General features: G+C 46.0%; 1 protein-coding gene across 3 annotated transcripts in view; it reads left to right on the forward strand.

Moving 5' to 3' along the window:
* Actbeta (inhibin subunit beta) overlaps nucleotides 1-9739 on the forward strand; it is a 30027-nt gene extending 20288 nt beyond the window's left edge. Inside the window, exons 3-5 of one of the 3 annotated variants that reach the window (XR_015537344.1) lie at nucleotides 2920-3140; nucleotides 4646-7524; nucleotides 8166-9739. Coding sequence is in view for 2 of the 3 variants with exons in the window: in XM_087356838.1 (XP_087212964.1) it covers nucleotides 2920-3140; nucleotides 4646-5260 (836 nt within the window). In the remaining variant the exon portion in view is untranslated. Of the gene's footprint in view, nucleotides 1-2919; nucleotides 3141-4645 lie in introns of all 3 variants that reach the window. The other 2 variants (XM_087356838.1, XM_022057486.2) reach the window with 2 other exon arrangements.
* The last annotated feature ends 7575 nt before the right edge of the window (nucleotides 9740-17314 follow it).

A 17314-nucleotide genomic window follows, 5' to 3' on the forward strand; every position in this document is an offset into this window, starting at 1 on the left:
ACGTAAAATAGCTCTGTCCACATTCTGGTTTTGTTGCTAGGGGAACGTGGCCGGTGTCACAGTGCAAGATCGACATATGTACGTGGCTACTCCGTTACGTAGTGAGGACGATGGTCATAATAAACGAGCAATCCCATTGTATCATTGGAATTCTTTGTACAGAAAATTGCGGGTGAAAAATTATAGGGATTTCAGGAAAGGAGGGCCCTACTTATCTTTGGTTCGTGTCTGCTTTTGTCCCATGCTCATCTTGTCGATTTATCTGTGCCTCGTAGCTTAATGCTTTTCGGGGAGTAAGACGAAGCCTTCCAGACTTTGACGAAGACTGCGATGTGCATTACATTGCACGACGCACTGCATGACGCGTTGCTGCTTGCTGTGTCCTTTGATCTGTCGTCGTGTTCAAGCTGCGTGCTGCATTATCGACGTATTAACTGCACCGTAAACTTCGGCCTTTGTGACTGATGAAGGCGAAGTTCGGCGAAAGCATCTGCGCTGTGTCGCCTTTCCGATGTGACGGCCGAAACAGTTTTGCGTCAAACTGTCAAGTCATTTCAGTTTTAATCTGAATCTCGAGCGCAGGTAGCCGCTCTGTCTGTCTTGACGTCACTCCCTTCGTCGGCGACAGAACGCATATCTTCCCGTCGGTGCGTCACCAGCCGATTCTTGCAGCAAACGAATTAGAATTTTCTCGTTTTTCTCTTCGCTTTTTGATGAAGTAGCTAAAAACTATTAAATTCGGTCTCTCTGTCAGCCCGATATTCGGGCGAGTCAAGTCGTAGGGCTCTTGCAAGGAGACATCCGTTTGACTACATAGCCTGCCGAACTCTCGTCTAGGAGGGAGACCAGATTCGGGTTCTTCTGGCATGAGCGTCGGGGTCTAAGGTCGCTCGCTGATCCCAGAACACTCGGTGCCATTCGTAAAGGTAGAAATTCATATTCTGACGTGCGTGCATTTCCTAACTTGTTCCACCCTCTGAATGTTCCGTGTTGGAATTCGAAACCCTTTCGCTTCCAGAAAAGGGGGGGGGGATATCCAGCGTTTTCGTGAGTCCAGTTACTCTTTACGACTTGACTTGAAACAATTCGTGGGTCGTAGTTGGCCAGTCGTGTGACTAAGAAACGCACGAATTTTCTGATTTCCAAGTGTGGGATGGGAAGTCGGGGACCCCCCCCCCCCCCCCGCCCACACACACTGCAGGCAGATCAAAGAGCTTCTTGACGAGGGAAGTCGGCTTCAGCAACATTTGCGCGCGCGCGCGACCTTACACTTCCACGGCGTGTCCTGGCAAGTAGCCACTCGGTCCATTCTCGAAACCCGGTCCGCTTCGTTGCCCAATTGACGTCCCTTTAAAATCCTGTTTGCTGGTGCGAGGGTCGCGTGGAGGAGGCGACAAAAAGAGGACAAGGGCGCGAGAAACAAACGAATTGCAGTTGACAGTCGCGCTCTGCGTCACCACTACGGAGTTGTCATCGACAGCTGATAGTCGCCTAGCAATCCCCCTCCTTTTACACAGCCAGAAAGTTCATTACCGTGTTTGCAAGGGCCTAGCACTGGACCTGATTTCCCGTTGTCATGTGTTTATGTTTCACGAAGATTTGGATGTGTGTGTATAGAAAGAGTAAAGCTGTCGCGCTGTGCGCCATGTAGACGCTTGCGGGGAGAGGTAGTGTAGCTCCAACTCATTCCTGACCTTAAGACATCATTTGTAGTGCAAGTGGCCGGTAATGGAACAGGAATTGGGGGGGGGGGGCTAGAGGCCAGAAGATAATCTGCAAAACTTCTCGGCGTCAGTTGTTCGTATGACGAAGGGGCAGCCATTGGCATTTCTGGAGCAGCGGGTGGTGACGCACAGGCAGTGGCGGTTCAGTCTCAGGGTCCGCGATCCGACGCGCGTAATTTGCAGAAATCCGCGCGGTCGGAACTGGAAACATTTGAATGGGATTTTGTCACTGGGGCAGTCGAAGGAGTGAGGGGCAATTGCGAGAGGGAGACGTGGCAGCGATCAGGAAGGGCGTGACGTGGGCTGCAACAAAGTTTACTTTGCACTTTGTCCCAGTTTGCCCGAGAGCGCGTGTCGTTTTATGGTGATGTCGAACAGGTATGGCGTTTTAATCGCTCGCACGCGAAACCGACTGAAGTATTTGCAGATTTGAAACGAACGCTGTTAAAGCGGAGTCATAAAATCGCTTTTGTATTGCAGGAAAGGAAATGCAGAAGCTGCTGTGTGTTGCAACTGCGCTGCGTTCCGCAGTAAAGCTTTGTCGTAAAATAGCAATAAAGCTCATTGAAAGCGGCTGCTGCGTTGCATGAAAATGGCCGCCACCCCCGGGTTCCATTTTACTTACGAGACGAACCACGGCGTTGTGTCCAGCTCCTGCTTTCGGGATTCCGGAACTTTGAGAGAAGTAAATTTTAACCGGGATTTCCTCCTGAGTGTCATCTTCGCCAACTTCAATAACGATTTCAACCCTCCACACTTCCCATTTACATTTCTTACTGTTGTTCATGACGCATTTCAGTTTATGTCTTCCACATATTCATTTTGCTAGTTTTATTATGCTTTTGGCCTGTCTGTGACCGCGCCCCGTTGCTCCTAATTTTTCTGGACTTTAGAAATCGTTTTGAACGAGGTCAGCAGCCAGTGACTCAGTCGGGTGCATATTAGCTTCGTAGGCCCCTGGTTTAATGAACAGACCTGTCTGGCTCAGGTGGCGGGCTCTGTAATTTCTCGTGAAAGCTGCGCGTGAGGCCACGAAGCTGCTTCGTGTGTTCGCCGAAGAGCCAGTCAGTTCGCGGACCGCGGTTCCCGTCTGCCGTCGTCGTGTCCGCATTGAAAGAGTCGCTTATACGTTTCGTGGCGCGGAGGAGGACCACCCCTTGTCCACTGTCCGAATGAACGTTTTCTCCTGTTTCAGGCCACACTCTCAACGGACAACCCCTGCTGGAGTTCTCGCACGCGCAAGAGCTGGGCGGCGTTGCGGGAACTGAACTACGGGTAAAAGCGGCGACCCTGTGGGTCCTCGTCGACTTCCGGTCGCCCCTCCACCGCGCCTTCAGACACACCAAGAACCTGACGCTCTGGGTGTTCACTGTCAGCCAGCGACTGCACGCCAATACCACACACTTAAGTGGTAAGGTACGTTGTAGCTCCCATCACATTGAGGCTAAGGGCCTGGAGAGGTTCTGACGAATGATTAGTCGCCTGCGGATCGCCACGGAGTGGCCGTACGAACGGGATCTCTCTACTCCTGCACGACCACTCACAAAAGCACGGCGCTCCACCCACCACCGGGTGCATAAAAGCTTAATCTCCACTTTCGTTTACAAAAGTGTCTCAGGAAAATGGGAGAACTTTGTCGTTGTTGTCGGCCCCTCCCCGCTTTCTATGGATGAGAACGCGAATTGCCGTGTACAAGAGCCCGGAGCCAGATGAATCCAACGCGCACCCTCGTCTAGATCCTCCCATGTACGACTGGGTCTGCGAAGTTCTCTCTCCTCTTGAGTTTGAAAATCTTGTAAGCATTTCTCATCCACGACCGTGCGTGCTTCGCGCTGCGACTTCCAAGTTATGTAAACGACTGGCTGACATCACTGCCAATCAGATGTGGCAGACGGTTTGTAATTGAGAGACTTGTTTACATTTGAACGCGGTCAGCGGCAAGCGAAACACCTTCATCACGCCTGATTGCGTGGTAGCCGCTCAGATGATAAGACGACATCACCTTACATTTCAGCATCTTTACGAGTGGATTTTTGTGAACCTGCTTTCGTAAATGCTGCCAGTTCTACCGCGTATAAAAGCTACGTTTTAAATTCCTGTATTACGTGGAACACATCGGCATCTGGTGCGCGAAAAAAGCGCATAATTAGTTCCGTGAAAGAGAACACGAGTTTCATTTGATTGCGCCAGAGGACCGCAGCAGCTGCTGCCCACGAAGTATCTTTTTGCGCCCAAGTTTCTTTTATTAACCGTTCGTATGTTCATAACCCAAAAGCTCATTGCTTTGTGGCCAAAGGCATTTGTTTGTTCAGTACGAAATTAAAATGTCATTTTGTGCATTTTGCATTCGTACAAACTTTTTACAGCGCTGAAATGTAACAGAAATTCGGGCTAGGGTTTGTTTACCGAAAAAGATTGTACAAGCCAACTCTTCACACACGAACCGAAAAGAAACGTCGTGAATGTCCCGTTGTTGAACAGCGGCAGGCGAAGCGGGCCTAATTCAGAGGCCCGATGGCCGCAGTGGACAGCCCTGAATGCCTCAGTAATTACATGAAGGATCGCTTTGTTCGTCATTGCTGCGCGCTCGGTGGTTTCTTGGAGGCCGATTTAGCCGTTGAACCGCTTGAAGTGGCGCGGGATGTTGCAAGGAAAGGCCATTTGAACGCGACGCAACAGAAATCTCGCCCTGCGGTGCGAAGAAGCAGGTAATGGACTCTCCCGTCCTCCCCCGTGGTACAGAGTCAAGGTCACCTTGGTTGCTAGGCCGCTCATCACGCCGGTTGAGGCTGGCTCTTGCGTATTTACGACTTTGTGTGGAAGAAAGTAGCTTGATCACATTTTCTGTGCAATTAAGTGCTTGCTTGCTCTTGTTTGTTGTCATTTTAATGAAGTTCTACGCTGATCGTTGCTGTTCGCAGGACTTCGACGAATACACGGAGATGGCAGCCTCTCTGCCCGTGTCTCTGGCCTCACTGGGCTGGCAGAAGTTCGACCTGACGACCACTGTCAAGACTTGGTACTCCTCTGGTTCGGCCGCCAAGGAGCGCCTGAGACTGTTGGTGGACTGCTCGGGGTGTGGCGACCTCGTAGAAGCCGTTCTCTTCCGGTCGACGGAGAACAAGGACCCGCAGCGGCCATTCCTCGTGGTGCACACGGACCCGACGGCTACCCGGCGGGTCAGACGCCGGGCGCTGGACTGTTCTGGGGCGCTGCGAGGTCAGTGTTGCAAGCAGCGATTCTTCGTGAACTTCAAGCAGCTGGGCTGGGAAGACTGGATCATCGCACCTAGTGGCTACTACGCCAACTATTGCCAAGGAAACTGCGGGGGGGTGCATCGAACCCCGGACACGTTTCTCAACTACTACACTCACGTGATTGAGGAATACCGCAAGATGGACCGCCTAAGCGGTATGCAGCCCTGCTGTGCGCCAGTCAAGTTCTCGTCCATGTCTCTTATATACTTCGGGCCTGATAGTAATATTATTAAAAGAGACCTGCCAAAGATGGTTGTCGACGAGTGCGGGTGTCCTTAGAACCTTGCAAACACGTTTAAAGGCGAGCAATGGAAACACGGTTGTACCAATCACTTGCAAAAGCCAGTCCTGACTGTTCGCTTTCGGTGCGGTCTCAGCACTTAGGCCCCCCGCCTTCAATTTCGTTCTGCTCACAGGGAAGCAAATTAGCCTGAGGTCTGTGCTCGAGATGTCGCCGTCGTCATCATCATCATCTTGCTGTTGTTTTAAAATCTATATGTTGCTCAATTTTTTCTATACTGATATGCTAAAAAACCTTTCTTCTTCGTGCTCAAAGAATCTTTTATTTTGTTTTGTTTCAGCTGTCTAAATGGAAACAAACGAACAAACGAAGTATTGCTTTGGTATCTGCAACATTAACAGTGATCTATAATTTCGGATGCTGCTTGTTCCTAGTCAAATTCTGTCGTGCGTTTACGAGCGTTTGTTTTTTGTTTTTTTGTTTTTTGTGTGCCCGGAGTCTGAGCACGCGTTCGGTGGGCGCTACTTACTGCTTAGTACTTCCTGCTATGTTCAGCCTTGTTGAATAAGCGGCAGAAATTACGTATTTCATTTACTCCCACTCCACAGCACGAAGCTCGCTGTCAAATTCCTGTTTGGATGTTTCAGGTAGGGAAGAACTCAAGTGCCAGAGATTACCGCACACGAAGATGGTCTGCGGTAATGTCGAAACGTAATCGGAATGCGAGTGTCTGTCTGTGTGGACTGTGATCTGTCGTTTATTGATAAGAAAAGAATGTGATTTGTCTGTCACTGCCTCCGAACAAATTTGATTGTTTGTGTGAAAGCACGGCATTAAAATTAAACGTCCCATAGAAATAATTAATAAGAGATGAGAAAAAGAGGCTGAAAACGTTATTTACCAGTAGATTAAAACACTGTGAAGTATTCCCGAAATTTAAACAATAAAAATTGTGATGAATTCTTTAAAAAGTTTGTTTGCAACAACAAATGGCAAATTTATGTATGTTATTTATATATTGTTTTGAGTAAAGTTTAAAAAGGCTGGCTAAGGTGGTTTCTACTTGAAATAATTTTCTCCACTGTAGTTTAATATTTATTCAGAGAAATAGATGCAGTTGAAACTAATTATCGCAATATTACTGACAGTTCAGTGACCGAGTAGGAAGTGAAAAGTGCCGACGTGAAGTTCTGGTGATATTTAGTATTTAAGCTTACGAAAACAAGACGGGATCATTCCATGACTTGGGAGTGTCCTCATCAAGACAAACTTGACAATAACATTTCATTTTCCATTGATGAAGACATAATTATCATAATAATAATAATATTATTATAGTTTTTGTTTGATATACATCCACTGTGCTTCATGTCTGTTTGAAACACAAATACCACAGCAGAGTTGTCGAGTCGCTGTGTAGGCCAGAGCAATTATCCAGTTGTGGAGGCTGCCGATAAGAGAACATTTGAAAATTCACTGCGCTGAAGGTAAAGCGGTCTGTGTGTTGGATCAGGGCTTCTTCATGTAGTTAGAGTAGGCAGCGTGAATTGTCAGTCAAGAAACTTGCCCACTTTCATGTAACATTTATTAATTTAAATGTGGAATCTAATTTTTGTTCTGCAGTAATGGAAAACCGTGGACACAAAACTTTATTGAGCGTAATGAATTCTTCTCGGGCTACGAGCCCAAGAAGAATTCTCCTTCCATTTCCCAGTTCTTAGGAGGTTAACTGTTCATTTGAGTACGTATTTAAATTCTCGCTTCTTTTGTCGGGTTTCTCGGGCGTCTTGTCCGATGAACCACCTGTTCATCACTCGACTCTCTTGCATTAACCAGCCTCAATTCTTCTTCTGTACTCATTACTTGTTCTCAATTTTATCAGATTCACATCCTAACATAAGTATAAATGGCTTCCTGTTCGTGCTGTGTATGCAGACTTCTAATTATTTGTTGTGACTGCAGATATTACTAATACTCATGAGCCGCCCACATCTTATGCCTAGTGCCTGTTACAGTCTCCTCATTTGTCGGCTAACAGAGAATTCAGGTTGACGTTCTAGGTTCCTTTAGTGTGGAATTTGGTGAATGCGTCCCCCCCCCCCTCCAGACGACTCTATGATCGTCTGTGTATATTCACTCCCTCCCTTAAGTCTGAATTCCTTCTGCAGTCCAATCGGCACAGTCCACTGCTCTCCTCGTGGATTGCGTTTCTTTCGCTGTGCCCCTGCTGCCTTCATCTGTTGTACAGTCGAGGCTTTGCTGCTCTTAAGTCAACATGGATCATGTAAAAGTTTTGTAAACTGTAAGTTTCTCAGCTCAAGTTGCATTTAAACTCTTTGCTTGTTACTGTATTACAATTAAAATGTATTTTTCGCTTTCACGTGTGTAACGGCGGGCTTTTGTTCCGTAAAGGCGGTTGTTCCCATTTGACAGAGCGTGCATTCACGATGCAATCTGTCTTCGTAAGTTTAGGTGTGGATGTGTTTCCATTGCCAGAAAATAAAATATGAAGACAAATGGGCTTTAAAACATCTAAGATTCACACAGTTTTTTTGAAAATTGAAGAATGATCAAAGACTGTAGTGTTGAACATTCTAAAAGAAAAATTTGCATCCCTTACCTTGAGTTAACTAATATTTTAAAGAAAAAGATCCATTTTATGATTTGCACAAAGTTCGACTAAATTTTAAATGGTTCCATTTTTACCACTATTAAAAATCATTACAATTATTGAAATGAAAACAAATTAATTTTATATCACGTTCATATATTTCACTAAACACTTAATTGATAATTTATGCAGAGAATGTACCAACATAAAATTTTATTTCTTTGCGCATTTGATTAAAGAGTTTAATGAACTATGAAGAATTTTATAACTTTATATTATATTATAAGTTTTAATTTTTTATTGTTGTGTAGCCTGTAATGTAATTCGAACAGATTGCGGTGCCACAGAGGGTGGCGGTTTTCGAAACTAAACATCAAGTATCTTTTGCTTTGCATCTGGGCCTGTAAATTTCCTCGTAGCAGGCTTTAACATTGCGACATTATGGACCGTTCTTGGATAGAACCGTAATCCAAGGTAATGTCAGATGCTTTCTGGGACATCTTGTTTATATTTGTCATTGCTGTTCAGTGGCTACTAAACTATCATTTGCACTCTTTCGCAGGGCAGAAACTCATTTTTAACTGAAAAGACAATACCATTTGGTCTTCCAGGTGGAATTCATGAACAAAGATTCATCTCATCTCAAGGCGGGCCCACGGTGCCGATTCCACAGAGGATGTTGAAGTTGCACCAAAATTAATTTAATTTTAAATTTTTCTTGTTTTCACCAATGGTTTCTTTGGTGTGTTAGGCAGATACTCTTTCATCCTGTTCTGATGGCTGCAAAATTGGCATTGAGTTAGGTCGACGGGGGTGGGCACTCTCAGATTTGGGAGCGACGTGTAGAAAGGTAATAAAAATAAACTGAACATCAGTTTTGATTAAAAAAAGAAGAGTGAAAGTCTCCAACCACATGTTCTCTTTGTTGAACAACACAAATCTTTTGGTCCAGTAACGTTCTGCAAAATGTGATAGAAACTTCTCGGGAGCACATAAGTGGAGGCGGCAGTGTTCTAGGCTCTGCACCGCGTAGCCCGGAAGGCAGCCGTCTTCATACAAATTTTGCTGTGAATAGGGCCTTTCCCTTGGAAAGTCATTATTCAAAATTCAGGTTTCATCAGGTTTATGTTTGCAGCTTTGAATTTCCTACGCAACTTGAAACAAAAGAGGGAATTTGTGCGTGGTTGTAGTTCGCCCATGCCACGTGTTTCTTTCAATGGAAGAGTGTCTTTAAACTTTGAAGTGCCACGTCTGTTTTTGTTGCACTTATTTGTCTTGGAACAACTTCGCTCGTTTGTTGGTTGTGACGTACACGATTATTTCTTAGTGATAAAATGTTTTAATCTCGTCTAAAGGATGGGGCAGGTTTATTAGAAAAGTCACTCAGAAGTAAGTAAAATGAAACTTAACGCAGTTTACGACTTGATTTGCAGCTGCTTATTGCACAGCATTTCCATTTTATATATTCGTATCTCTGCAGGCGCGTCTGGCTTCTGAGCTGATGCTTTATTGAGTGTTACTTTGAAAACACGAGGTTAGTAAAGAAGACTGTCTTTTGGAATTACCTTTCAAAGATAAGATGTGAAGTTAAAAATGTAATGGAAAAATAGCTCTTACAGTTTTGGGGTTATTTTCTGCTTAATTCAATTTTTGAAGTGTTAATTACATTAAAGTAGCATAAATGTTGGAATCTTATCCGAGCTAGATTACTGAATGGAAGAACCGCTGGAAACTTGATCTTAACTGACTGGTGCAGTTGAGTGTCCATTTGGATTTAGTTTGAATTTAAGAGAAGCCCACAGCTGGATATTTGTGTATAAGTGCAGAACAAGTTTCATTGTAAAATCCTACAAGAAGTATTGAAGAACTGATCAGTTCTCTAATATATGAAATTATACACAAGTGAGCAGATGTTTTCAGTAAACCTACCACGTTCCCTGATCCTTATACTTACGACAAAGCTAGTGTTGTTGTGTTCAACCATGGATCAGCAGCATTTTGCTTCAAAGCGTTAAATTGACGAAATAATAATGTTAGAGTCTTCGTGACTTTGGCCACATCGATTCTGGTGATGCAACAGAACACGAAGAAATTAGCTGGAACATACGTAGTAGCATTGTCGTCCCTTTGGCCGGCAAAAAGGCGCGCTTCGTTGCCGATTCTTGCCGAGGACAAACGACAAGCAAATGCGAGTCCAGGAGAGTCCGACCCATTCCTTTGAATGAGTTTTGGGGAAGTATGTTTTAGAAACAACCGGCGCTTCAAAATATGTGCAGGGCTGTCAGATTAGACGCGTGTAAAAAAACAGACAGGTCTCTTCTTTAATTTCATTTTATTGTTAATTCTAAGAAAGGTTTTAACAGTAAACCCTTGATTTGATTACTAGACTTCTGGCAGAATTCCATCCCCGTCGTTGCATGAACATTTCTGGTGTCCCTCTCCGAAGGACCTGACACAGCCTGTGGGCTGATGTTTCCCCGCAGCTCACCGTAACCTTACTGCATGACGCTGCTCCATCTGAGTGTGCTAGTGATAATGTTGCAGCATGCACTGCTTCTTACAGTTCAAAGTTCACTTGATTGGAAACGCGACAAACCATGAAGATGGCCGCCTTCTGGGTTGTTGCGACGTGTAGTCTGACGGAAGTTTACTGGCGTTTCAGAGGTCCTTGCTGCTTCCATCATCAGGGCGGTGAGTAAGCCATGCGACGAACCAGCATGAAAGCAATCTAAGGGCGGAGTTGCTAGGTAAAACAATTCCTGCGTACGAAGCGCATTGCTGGAAATGGTAAACAGAGCCTTATAAGTAAAACGGGGGTGTGCTCCTGCTGGTGAGAGGCTCTCCCGTCATGTCCTTCGTGAAAAGCATTTTGGTTGGATGGCTCCCTGGAATTTCGCTTGGTCTAGATCCTTCGCTCCCTAGGGGGAGGAGCTGGTTTCTCCACATGGGCGCCTGTAGTGGCGTCGATTGACGCGACGCTCAGTGGCGTAGACAGCAGCCTGCTGTTGCACGTAGGGCATCCCATAGGGCAGTGGTATTCAACCTGGGGTACGCGAAGACATCTTAGGGGGTACGTGAAATTTAAAAATATATATATATATTATTTTATGATAAAAACTGAATAATCAGTGATGTAATTTATTTAATTTATTTTAGATGTAGATTATATAATATGTATAACTTAAATTATACACCAACAACTTTGGGGGTACAAAGTTGAAGAGAAATTATATCTGGGGGTACGCGAACAAAAAAGGTTGAATACCACTACCATAGGGCATTGCCAGTCTCGCCCCGACACCAAAGCCACAACCTGCCCTTCTCAGGGCACATTCGGCCCCAGCCAGGGCTCACTCCATCTCCCCTGTTTCCTCCTCATGACCTCCACCCACCCACCACCCGTATGTCCAGTGATCCACCAGCCGGACTCCGAGGGGCCCTCATAAGGGCCGCTTTCTCGGTCCTCTCTCTCTCCCGCTGCGACACGCCCCGGCGCTCCTATAAGTTCCCGTGCCTAGCCTAACTCTGACACCAGTCACTTTCTTATTACTTCAGCATTTTTCACTCGAACGGCTTATTCATCGCCCTGATGATGGCAGCAATGACCTCAGAAACTTCGATAAACTTCTTCCAGTCTACACGTCGCGACAACCCAGAAGACGGCCAGAAGCAAGAACGCAGTCGTTGTCTTCATCGCCATGGAAACGTCAAATTATGAATCAGTCTGTCTGAACGGAAGATTGTCTCATCAGAGTTAAAAGTTGCCAGCCGACGCGTTTGTGGAAGAGACTCTTAACTTTAACGTTGTAGCTAATCGATAAAGAATCTCCCTTTAATAAGCTCACAGAACAAGTTCGACTCCGTTTGAATAACTTGTGTGTCTAGACAGAGGGAATGTCGCAGTGGAGTGGTTGGTATTCCTGCTTCGTGTTCGAGACGTCCCGAGTTCGATTGGCGGCTAGGAGGTCGCCTGACAGATACTGGCAAATGAATACAGGTCCCTTCCCAGTCCACGCTATATGACTCGTGCAGTTCATACAGCTTGAGCGCGAGTGAATATACAAGTGAATCAAGAAGTACGCAGTTCGAAAGGAAACGGTCGTGAATCTTTAACAGTTTCGGCCTTGAAAAATAACGGGGAGCGCAGGCTCTCTGAACCAGGGCCTGCAGCATTCTGGGAGCGCGCCAAAGTTCCCCGCGGGGCGTCGTGTTTCTTGTCGGCTCTGGAGGACGGAGCGCGACCACGACGTCCCACTGCTGGCTGACACAGCTTCGAGTCCTCGTGTGATTACGCAATTGCGTTATTAGTGAAACAAAACTCTGCGATCGTTCGCACCGAAAATGTAATATGACTGCAGTTCATTACGTGCTCTGGCCTATTTAACGACGACCTCCGACTGTACAGCGCCGATAAATGGAACGGTTGATGACGTAGGAAGACTGCGGAGGGAAACGATTGTGCCTGTACTTTTAGGCAATATACTGGCATTTTCCTGGAGAGGCTGAGGGAAACCACGATATCCGGGGAGAGATTTGAACCCAGGACCTCCCGAATATGAAGCAGGAGGCGGTTGGTGGCGATGCGTGACGTGCCGACGTCTGAGATTGACAAGAAATGGTTCGTGGCGGGCTACAGATCTGTGGGAAGATGGTGTGTTGGAAACGTCGGCGACATTTTTGTAGGATTTTATGACGTAAAGTTTGTCTGGGTGTTGGCATTGCAGCGGTTTGGCTGAGTTCGCATTCAGACATGTTATGACGAGAGAAGTCCGCGCAATTTACAACTACATTCCATTTAGCCAAAACTCTTTTCACTTACACGTAAAAAAAGGAGAAAATGGATACTGGACCGCAAAACTGGCTGATGATAATGCTTTGACCCCGAGCATGAGCGACGGCGCCAGACTACAATTGGATGAGTTGCAAAGAAGTCACCTACTCGTCCCAGACCGCGAAAGTACTTTCGTGTTTGCAGTCCGTGTGTCCTCAACTAACAGAACGATTTTCACTAAATTTTGTAAGAATATTGTGACATCGGCAAACCCCCGAATTTTTTTATTTCGTAAAATCTTCAATAAGAACAATGTGGGCGTGCGAACTTATGAGGTGGGACCGATACTACAGCCATCTGCATAGGGTCCTCAAATAATGCGTGTGTCATGTCTTGGAAAGGTATGCTACTTTTGTTAGGACGAAATTCTGTAGAACGCCAAGAAACATGGCGCTCGTGCTAAAACCTGCATCTAACTCTCGTTTTGACTGTATTAAGCATTTGCCATAATAGTCTCCAGTCCAATCTGTGGGATGTGTGAAGAAGGATTTGGCTGTACAGTAAGTAACTCCATGGAGCAGAGTTCTTATTGAGAAGATTATAGTCGCTTAGCTTGTCGAGAAAGGCCCCGACTATTACAAAAGTTTGAACTTTCGTTGCCATGTTCACGAGAGCCAGTTGCTTCCTGTCTGCATCCTCATGTACTACTTAACATCCATTTCAATATTATCTTCCCTTGTGGGCCAACGTCTCTGGAGAGGTCGCATTCACTTTTAATATTCATATTTTTAGATAGAAGACAACAGATTCTGAACTGCATGGACCCATTTATTCCCTTGAATTTAACCTGCTATTAACTTCTTCGCGAAAGCAGTTTGAAGGACTCTGAATTGAAAACTTTCTAGAACAGGCGTAACAACTTTGCGGCCGTGGCGGTTTCGAAGGAGGGATATCCAAAGTAAGCAAATCTGCTTGTCATGGGGTCGATGGAGCAGACAGAACGCAACTTGCATTGCATTGTCAGAGTTCCTAATAAATGGCAGCTCTTCATCCATTATGTTTTGTATTCTTCTGCCTACGCAACGATATTTATCATTTGTATTGTGCGATCCCATCCCCGGCATCATAAATAAATTCAGTGGCTTCTCAAGGAATGCCAGGGGGGAGACCGACCGGTCGCAACACTGAAACGTACGAGGGTTACCGGACGCCAAGCTTCCTACGCGCGGGGTCCTGAGTTCCCTTCCAGGTCCAAAGGATGGGACGAATCCTCACACCGTTCTTGTTTAAGTGTTATCCTCCCAGTTTATCCAGGTCTCAGAAACGACCAAAGTCTCCGAAGATGTGGGTTGTTGTAGCGCCGTGTAGCTTGGTAGAAGTTCACCAACGTTTCAGAGGTCCCTGCCGCCTCCATCATCAGGTCTCATCGCCGTGATTGCGCTCAAATCGGGTGTCATCTGCAGTTCACCGGCAGCCCGCGTGTATTGCTACTGATCACGATGCCGTTCCGCCACCAAGGGTCACCGAACGTTAGAGAGAGAGACTGCAGTTAGGAAGAAAACGAGATTATTCGCAATGACCCTGAAGAAGCTGCATCTGGTAAACTCTGCGACCATGCGAGACACGACGTTCGGCATTGCAAGTGAGAGACAAGAAATGCAAGAACAATGCTGGTCGAGAAGCCTGAAGTGAGGAAAGCAGTCGTGGCCTACTTGTAGCGAGGGCAGCTACACGCAGCATGAGATTAACTCGCGCCTTGTAAGGAATGAAATCTAAATATAACCAGACGACGAACTGGGAGGGGCTGGCAGGCGGGCGTCTGGGTCGCTACCAGACAATATGGACCAGACGAGCATGGCGGGCAGGCAGGCAGGCCGGCCGGCCGGCATGACGTCACTCACAGACGCCCGCCGCCATCGGCGTCGATCTCCTTACACTGCTACAGAAACCTCCTGCAGTCGATAAGACGTCACTTGATGACTGGGGCCTAGACCGCTCACCTGTGGAGTTGTACCTCCAGGCCTCACTTCACCTGTAGCACAGAGACAACGCATCAGAACTCACTGAACTGTTGACTGTCGCATTTACGTGACGTAATGAAAATAACTAAGTAGGTCACGAGTCAGCGCCGTGGACTAGTGCGTAGACAGTCATGCGATCGAATCCACTTCCGGTGACTTGTATTTGTTCTTTGCAGTTGTATGTTTCACGATGTTGTTATTTTATTTTTGGGCAGAACTTGTTACTGCTGACTGCTTTGTGGGTCCTAACGCTGGACTCTAGCAGAAACAGCAGAGTTGTGGAGCACCTGGTCGAATTAACAGCGAAGACTGTTGAATAAATGTAATTTACTCCCTTAAAGTACATTTCCACCTGTACTTTCTTTTGTACTCATGTCTTTCATCTGATTCTCAGAACAAATAGTTATAATGTCCTTAAACGGCATTAACCAATTTGTCGTTGTAATAGTGAAGTGTTGTGTTTTCTTTGAGGTACGGACTGAATCATAAAGAAACTTGCACGAGCCCCTTTACAGGCCAGTAAAGTAGTTGGTCCAGACGTAAACGCAGATAGAACTAAGTGCATGTTCACGTCTCGTTACCAGAATCCTGTACACAATCAGTCGCTGATAAGTAATCCGATATTTGGAGATTTGATGTCTGGGAACGACTGTAATAAGTCGCGAACACTTGCTACCTGCAGTGCAGAATCTCACCGTCTCTCCGTATTTATTATTCCATCTGTCTTCGTCGCCGTTTCTAGTTAACAGAACAGCTGAGACGAGGATCTCTGACAGTCGGTGGTTTCAGATCGGCCAACATTTCCGTCCCCTGAGGATATATCAGTGAAGTCTGCAGAAAATTTCTTGCAGTATGGACGTTTAGAAGTCTCATGAGACGATCTAAACGCGTAATAAATTTTTCTTTGGCGATCAGCCGTGTCAGGTGGCAGAAAGGTGACGAAAACTTTCAACCACCTGACATGGCTGGTAGCCCGAGAAGAATTACTTGCACTTGGTCATAGGTGAAGCTCCAGATTGTGTAGATGACATAAATGCACCGTTCAACCCTCAGGGGCGCACGTACTGAGTACGGGAAGTGGCGTCCCCGAAGCACGCGGTCTACCGTCAAGTGCGGCGTGGAGGAAACGTTCTTGCTTTAATTTGTTTCGTGTTTACCGCTGCGTGTAACCGAGTGGTTGGCAATCCTGTTTTGTGTTATTTCGGGTATCTTTGTCCCCCCCCCCCCCCAAACCTCCAATCTTTCACTTAAATAGCCGCAACCGCTTCATTCCACTTTATTAAAAAAAATTCCACTCACAACCGACGCTTTATAAGGTACAACGTCGTTAAAGAGACCTGATCCTGTGCCGGAGCCCCGACTGACTGTGGGTGTTGCGAGACGCCTTTGCAGTAAGAGGAATCATGGCGCGTGCAAGTTGCGAGTTCGCAAAAATTAAATTTTGAAAACGTCGGATGGTTTCTAATGAGGCAGATCGCCCTCTTTGTACTAAGTTCTTAAAATTAGTCAATCGTGTGATCTGTCCATCATTTCATCTGTGGTGCGGTCCATCGGATTCTGTTGATATTTGATACACGGCCTCTAGGCCTAGTCTTGGTTCAGCGCAGTAGAATTTTCTTTGAAACTTTGCTATAAACCGGAGGAAAAGGGTCGTCGGAACTCAACGGTGAACGGGCGATCTATTTCTTATCTCCCCATTCAAAAAAAATGTCAGTCGTATTATAAACTGCGTCATTTAAACGTCCGAGTCATCCATATTGAAAGTAGTCTATATTTAAGGGCTGCCTAATGCTAGCAGCAATTATAAAATGCAACATTTTGCCATCTAGCGTCATTACGGAGAATTTGCTGGAGCGCAGAACGTTCGCTTCTGATATTAGTCGACGCGACGTGGCCTCTCTCTCAACTTGACTTTTCTTCGTGAGCCTGTAGATTCTGATACTTTTAAAAACTCAGAGCCCTCTGCCTTCTGCTTGCGACGTAGACGCTGGTTTCCTGCCACTGCGTAACCTAACCTAGCGAACTCGTCCTCTTCGACACAGTACAGCGAGGTTCGTCCCAACTGACACACACATTTATTTTGCATTCTGTAAAGATGTTGCACCGTGTAGCCTGGTAGATGTGACGGACGTTTCAGAGAAACTGCCCTGGTGGTGGAGGCAGTAAACCCCTCCGAAACATCGGCCAGTGCATAGTACAATATCCCATCTCCATTCTCGTCTCCGTGTGACCCTCAGATCTCACCTAATTTTATGTTTAGTCATTTTATTCGACATCGACTGTTTAAAAGTTTGAACCTGTTCCATGAAGATGGCTGTATCGCTGATCTAATAAGAACTAACCTTTGTAAACTGCAATCAGCGATGGCCAATGGATGAATAAAGTAATCCAGATGATTCTCGGTCTACAGCCCTGCATTGTGGGTGTTAAGGTTTTTAATCGGCTTTCGTTGACAGAGACAAAGCAACCTTTATGTGAAACACGTGTGCCGATTTTGCTCTGGAAGGTACAGAATGTGCGGAACGTCAGAAACTTGACGGTTTGACCGGAAAGTTAGTTGCGTTAAATTATATTGAGAGTACCGCCATCAAAGGACACCGTCTTATTGCGCATGCCCAATAGTTACGTGTGCCCCGGAGATAAGTTGAGGGGTAGTTGTAGCGCCGTTCGTTTGATTGTACTCGGCAGC

The sequence above is a fragment of the Zootermopsis nevadensis genome, unplaced genomic scaffold (assembly GCF_977971745.1).
Source record: "Zootermopsis nevadensis isolate Lab colony 2312 unplaced genomic scaffold, Znev_1.0 Znev_ptg000028l, whole genome shotgun sequence".
Classification (NCBI taxonomy): domain Eukaryota; kingdom Metazoa; phylum Arthropoda; class Insecta; order Blattodea; family Termopsidae; genus Zootermopsis; species Zootermopsis nevadensis.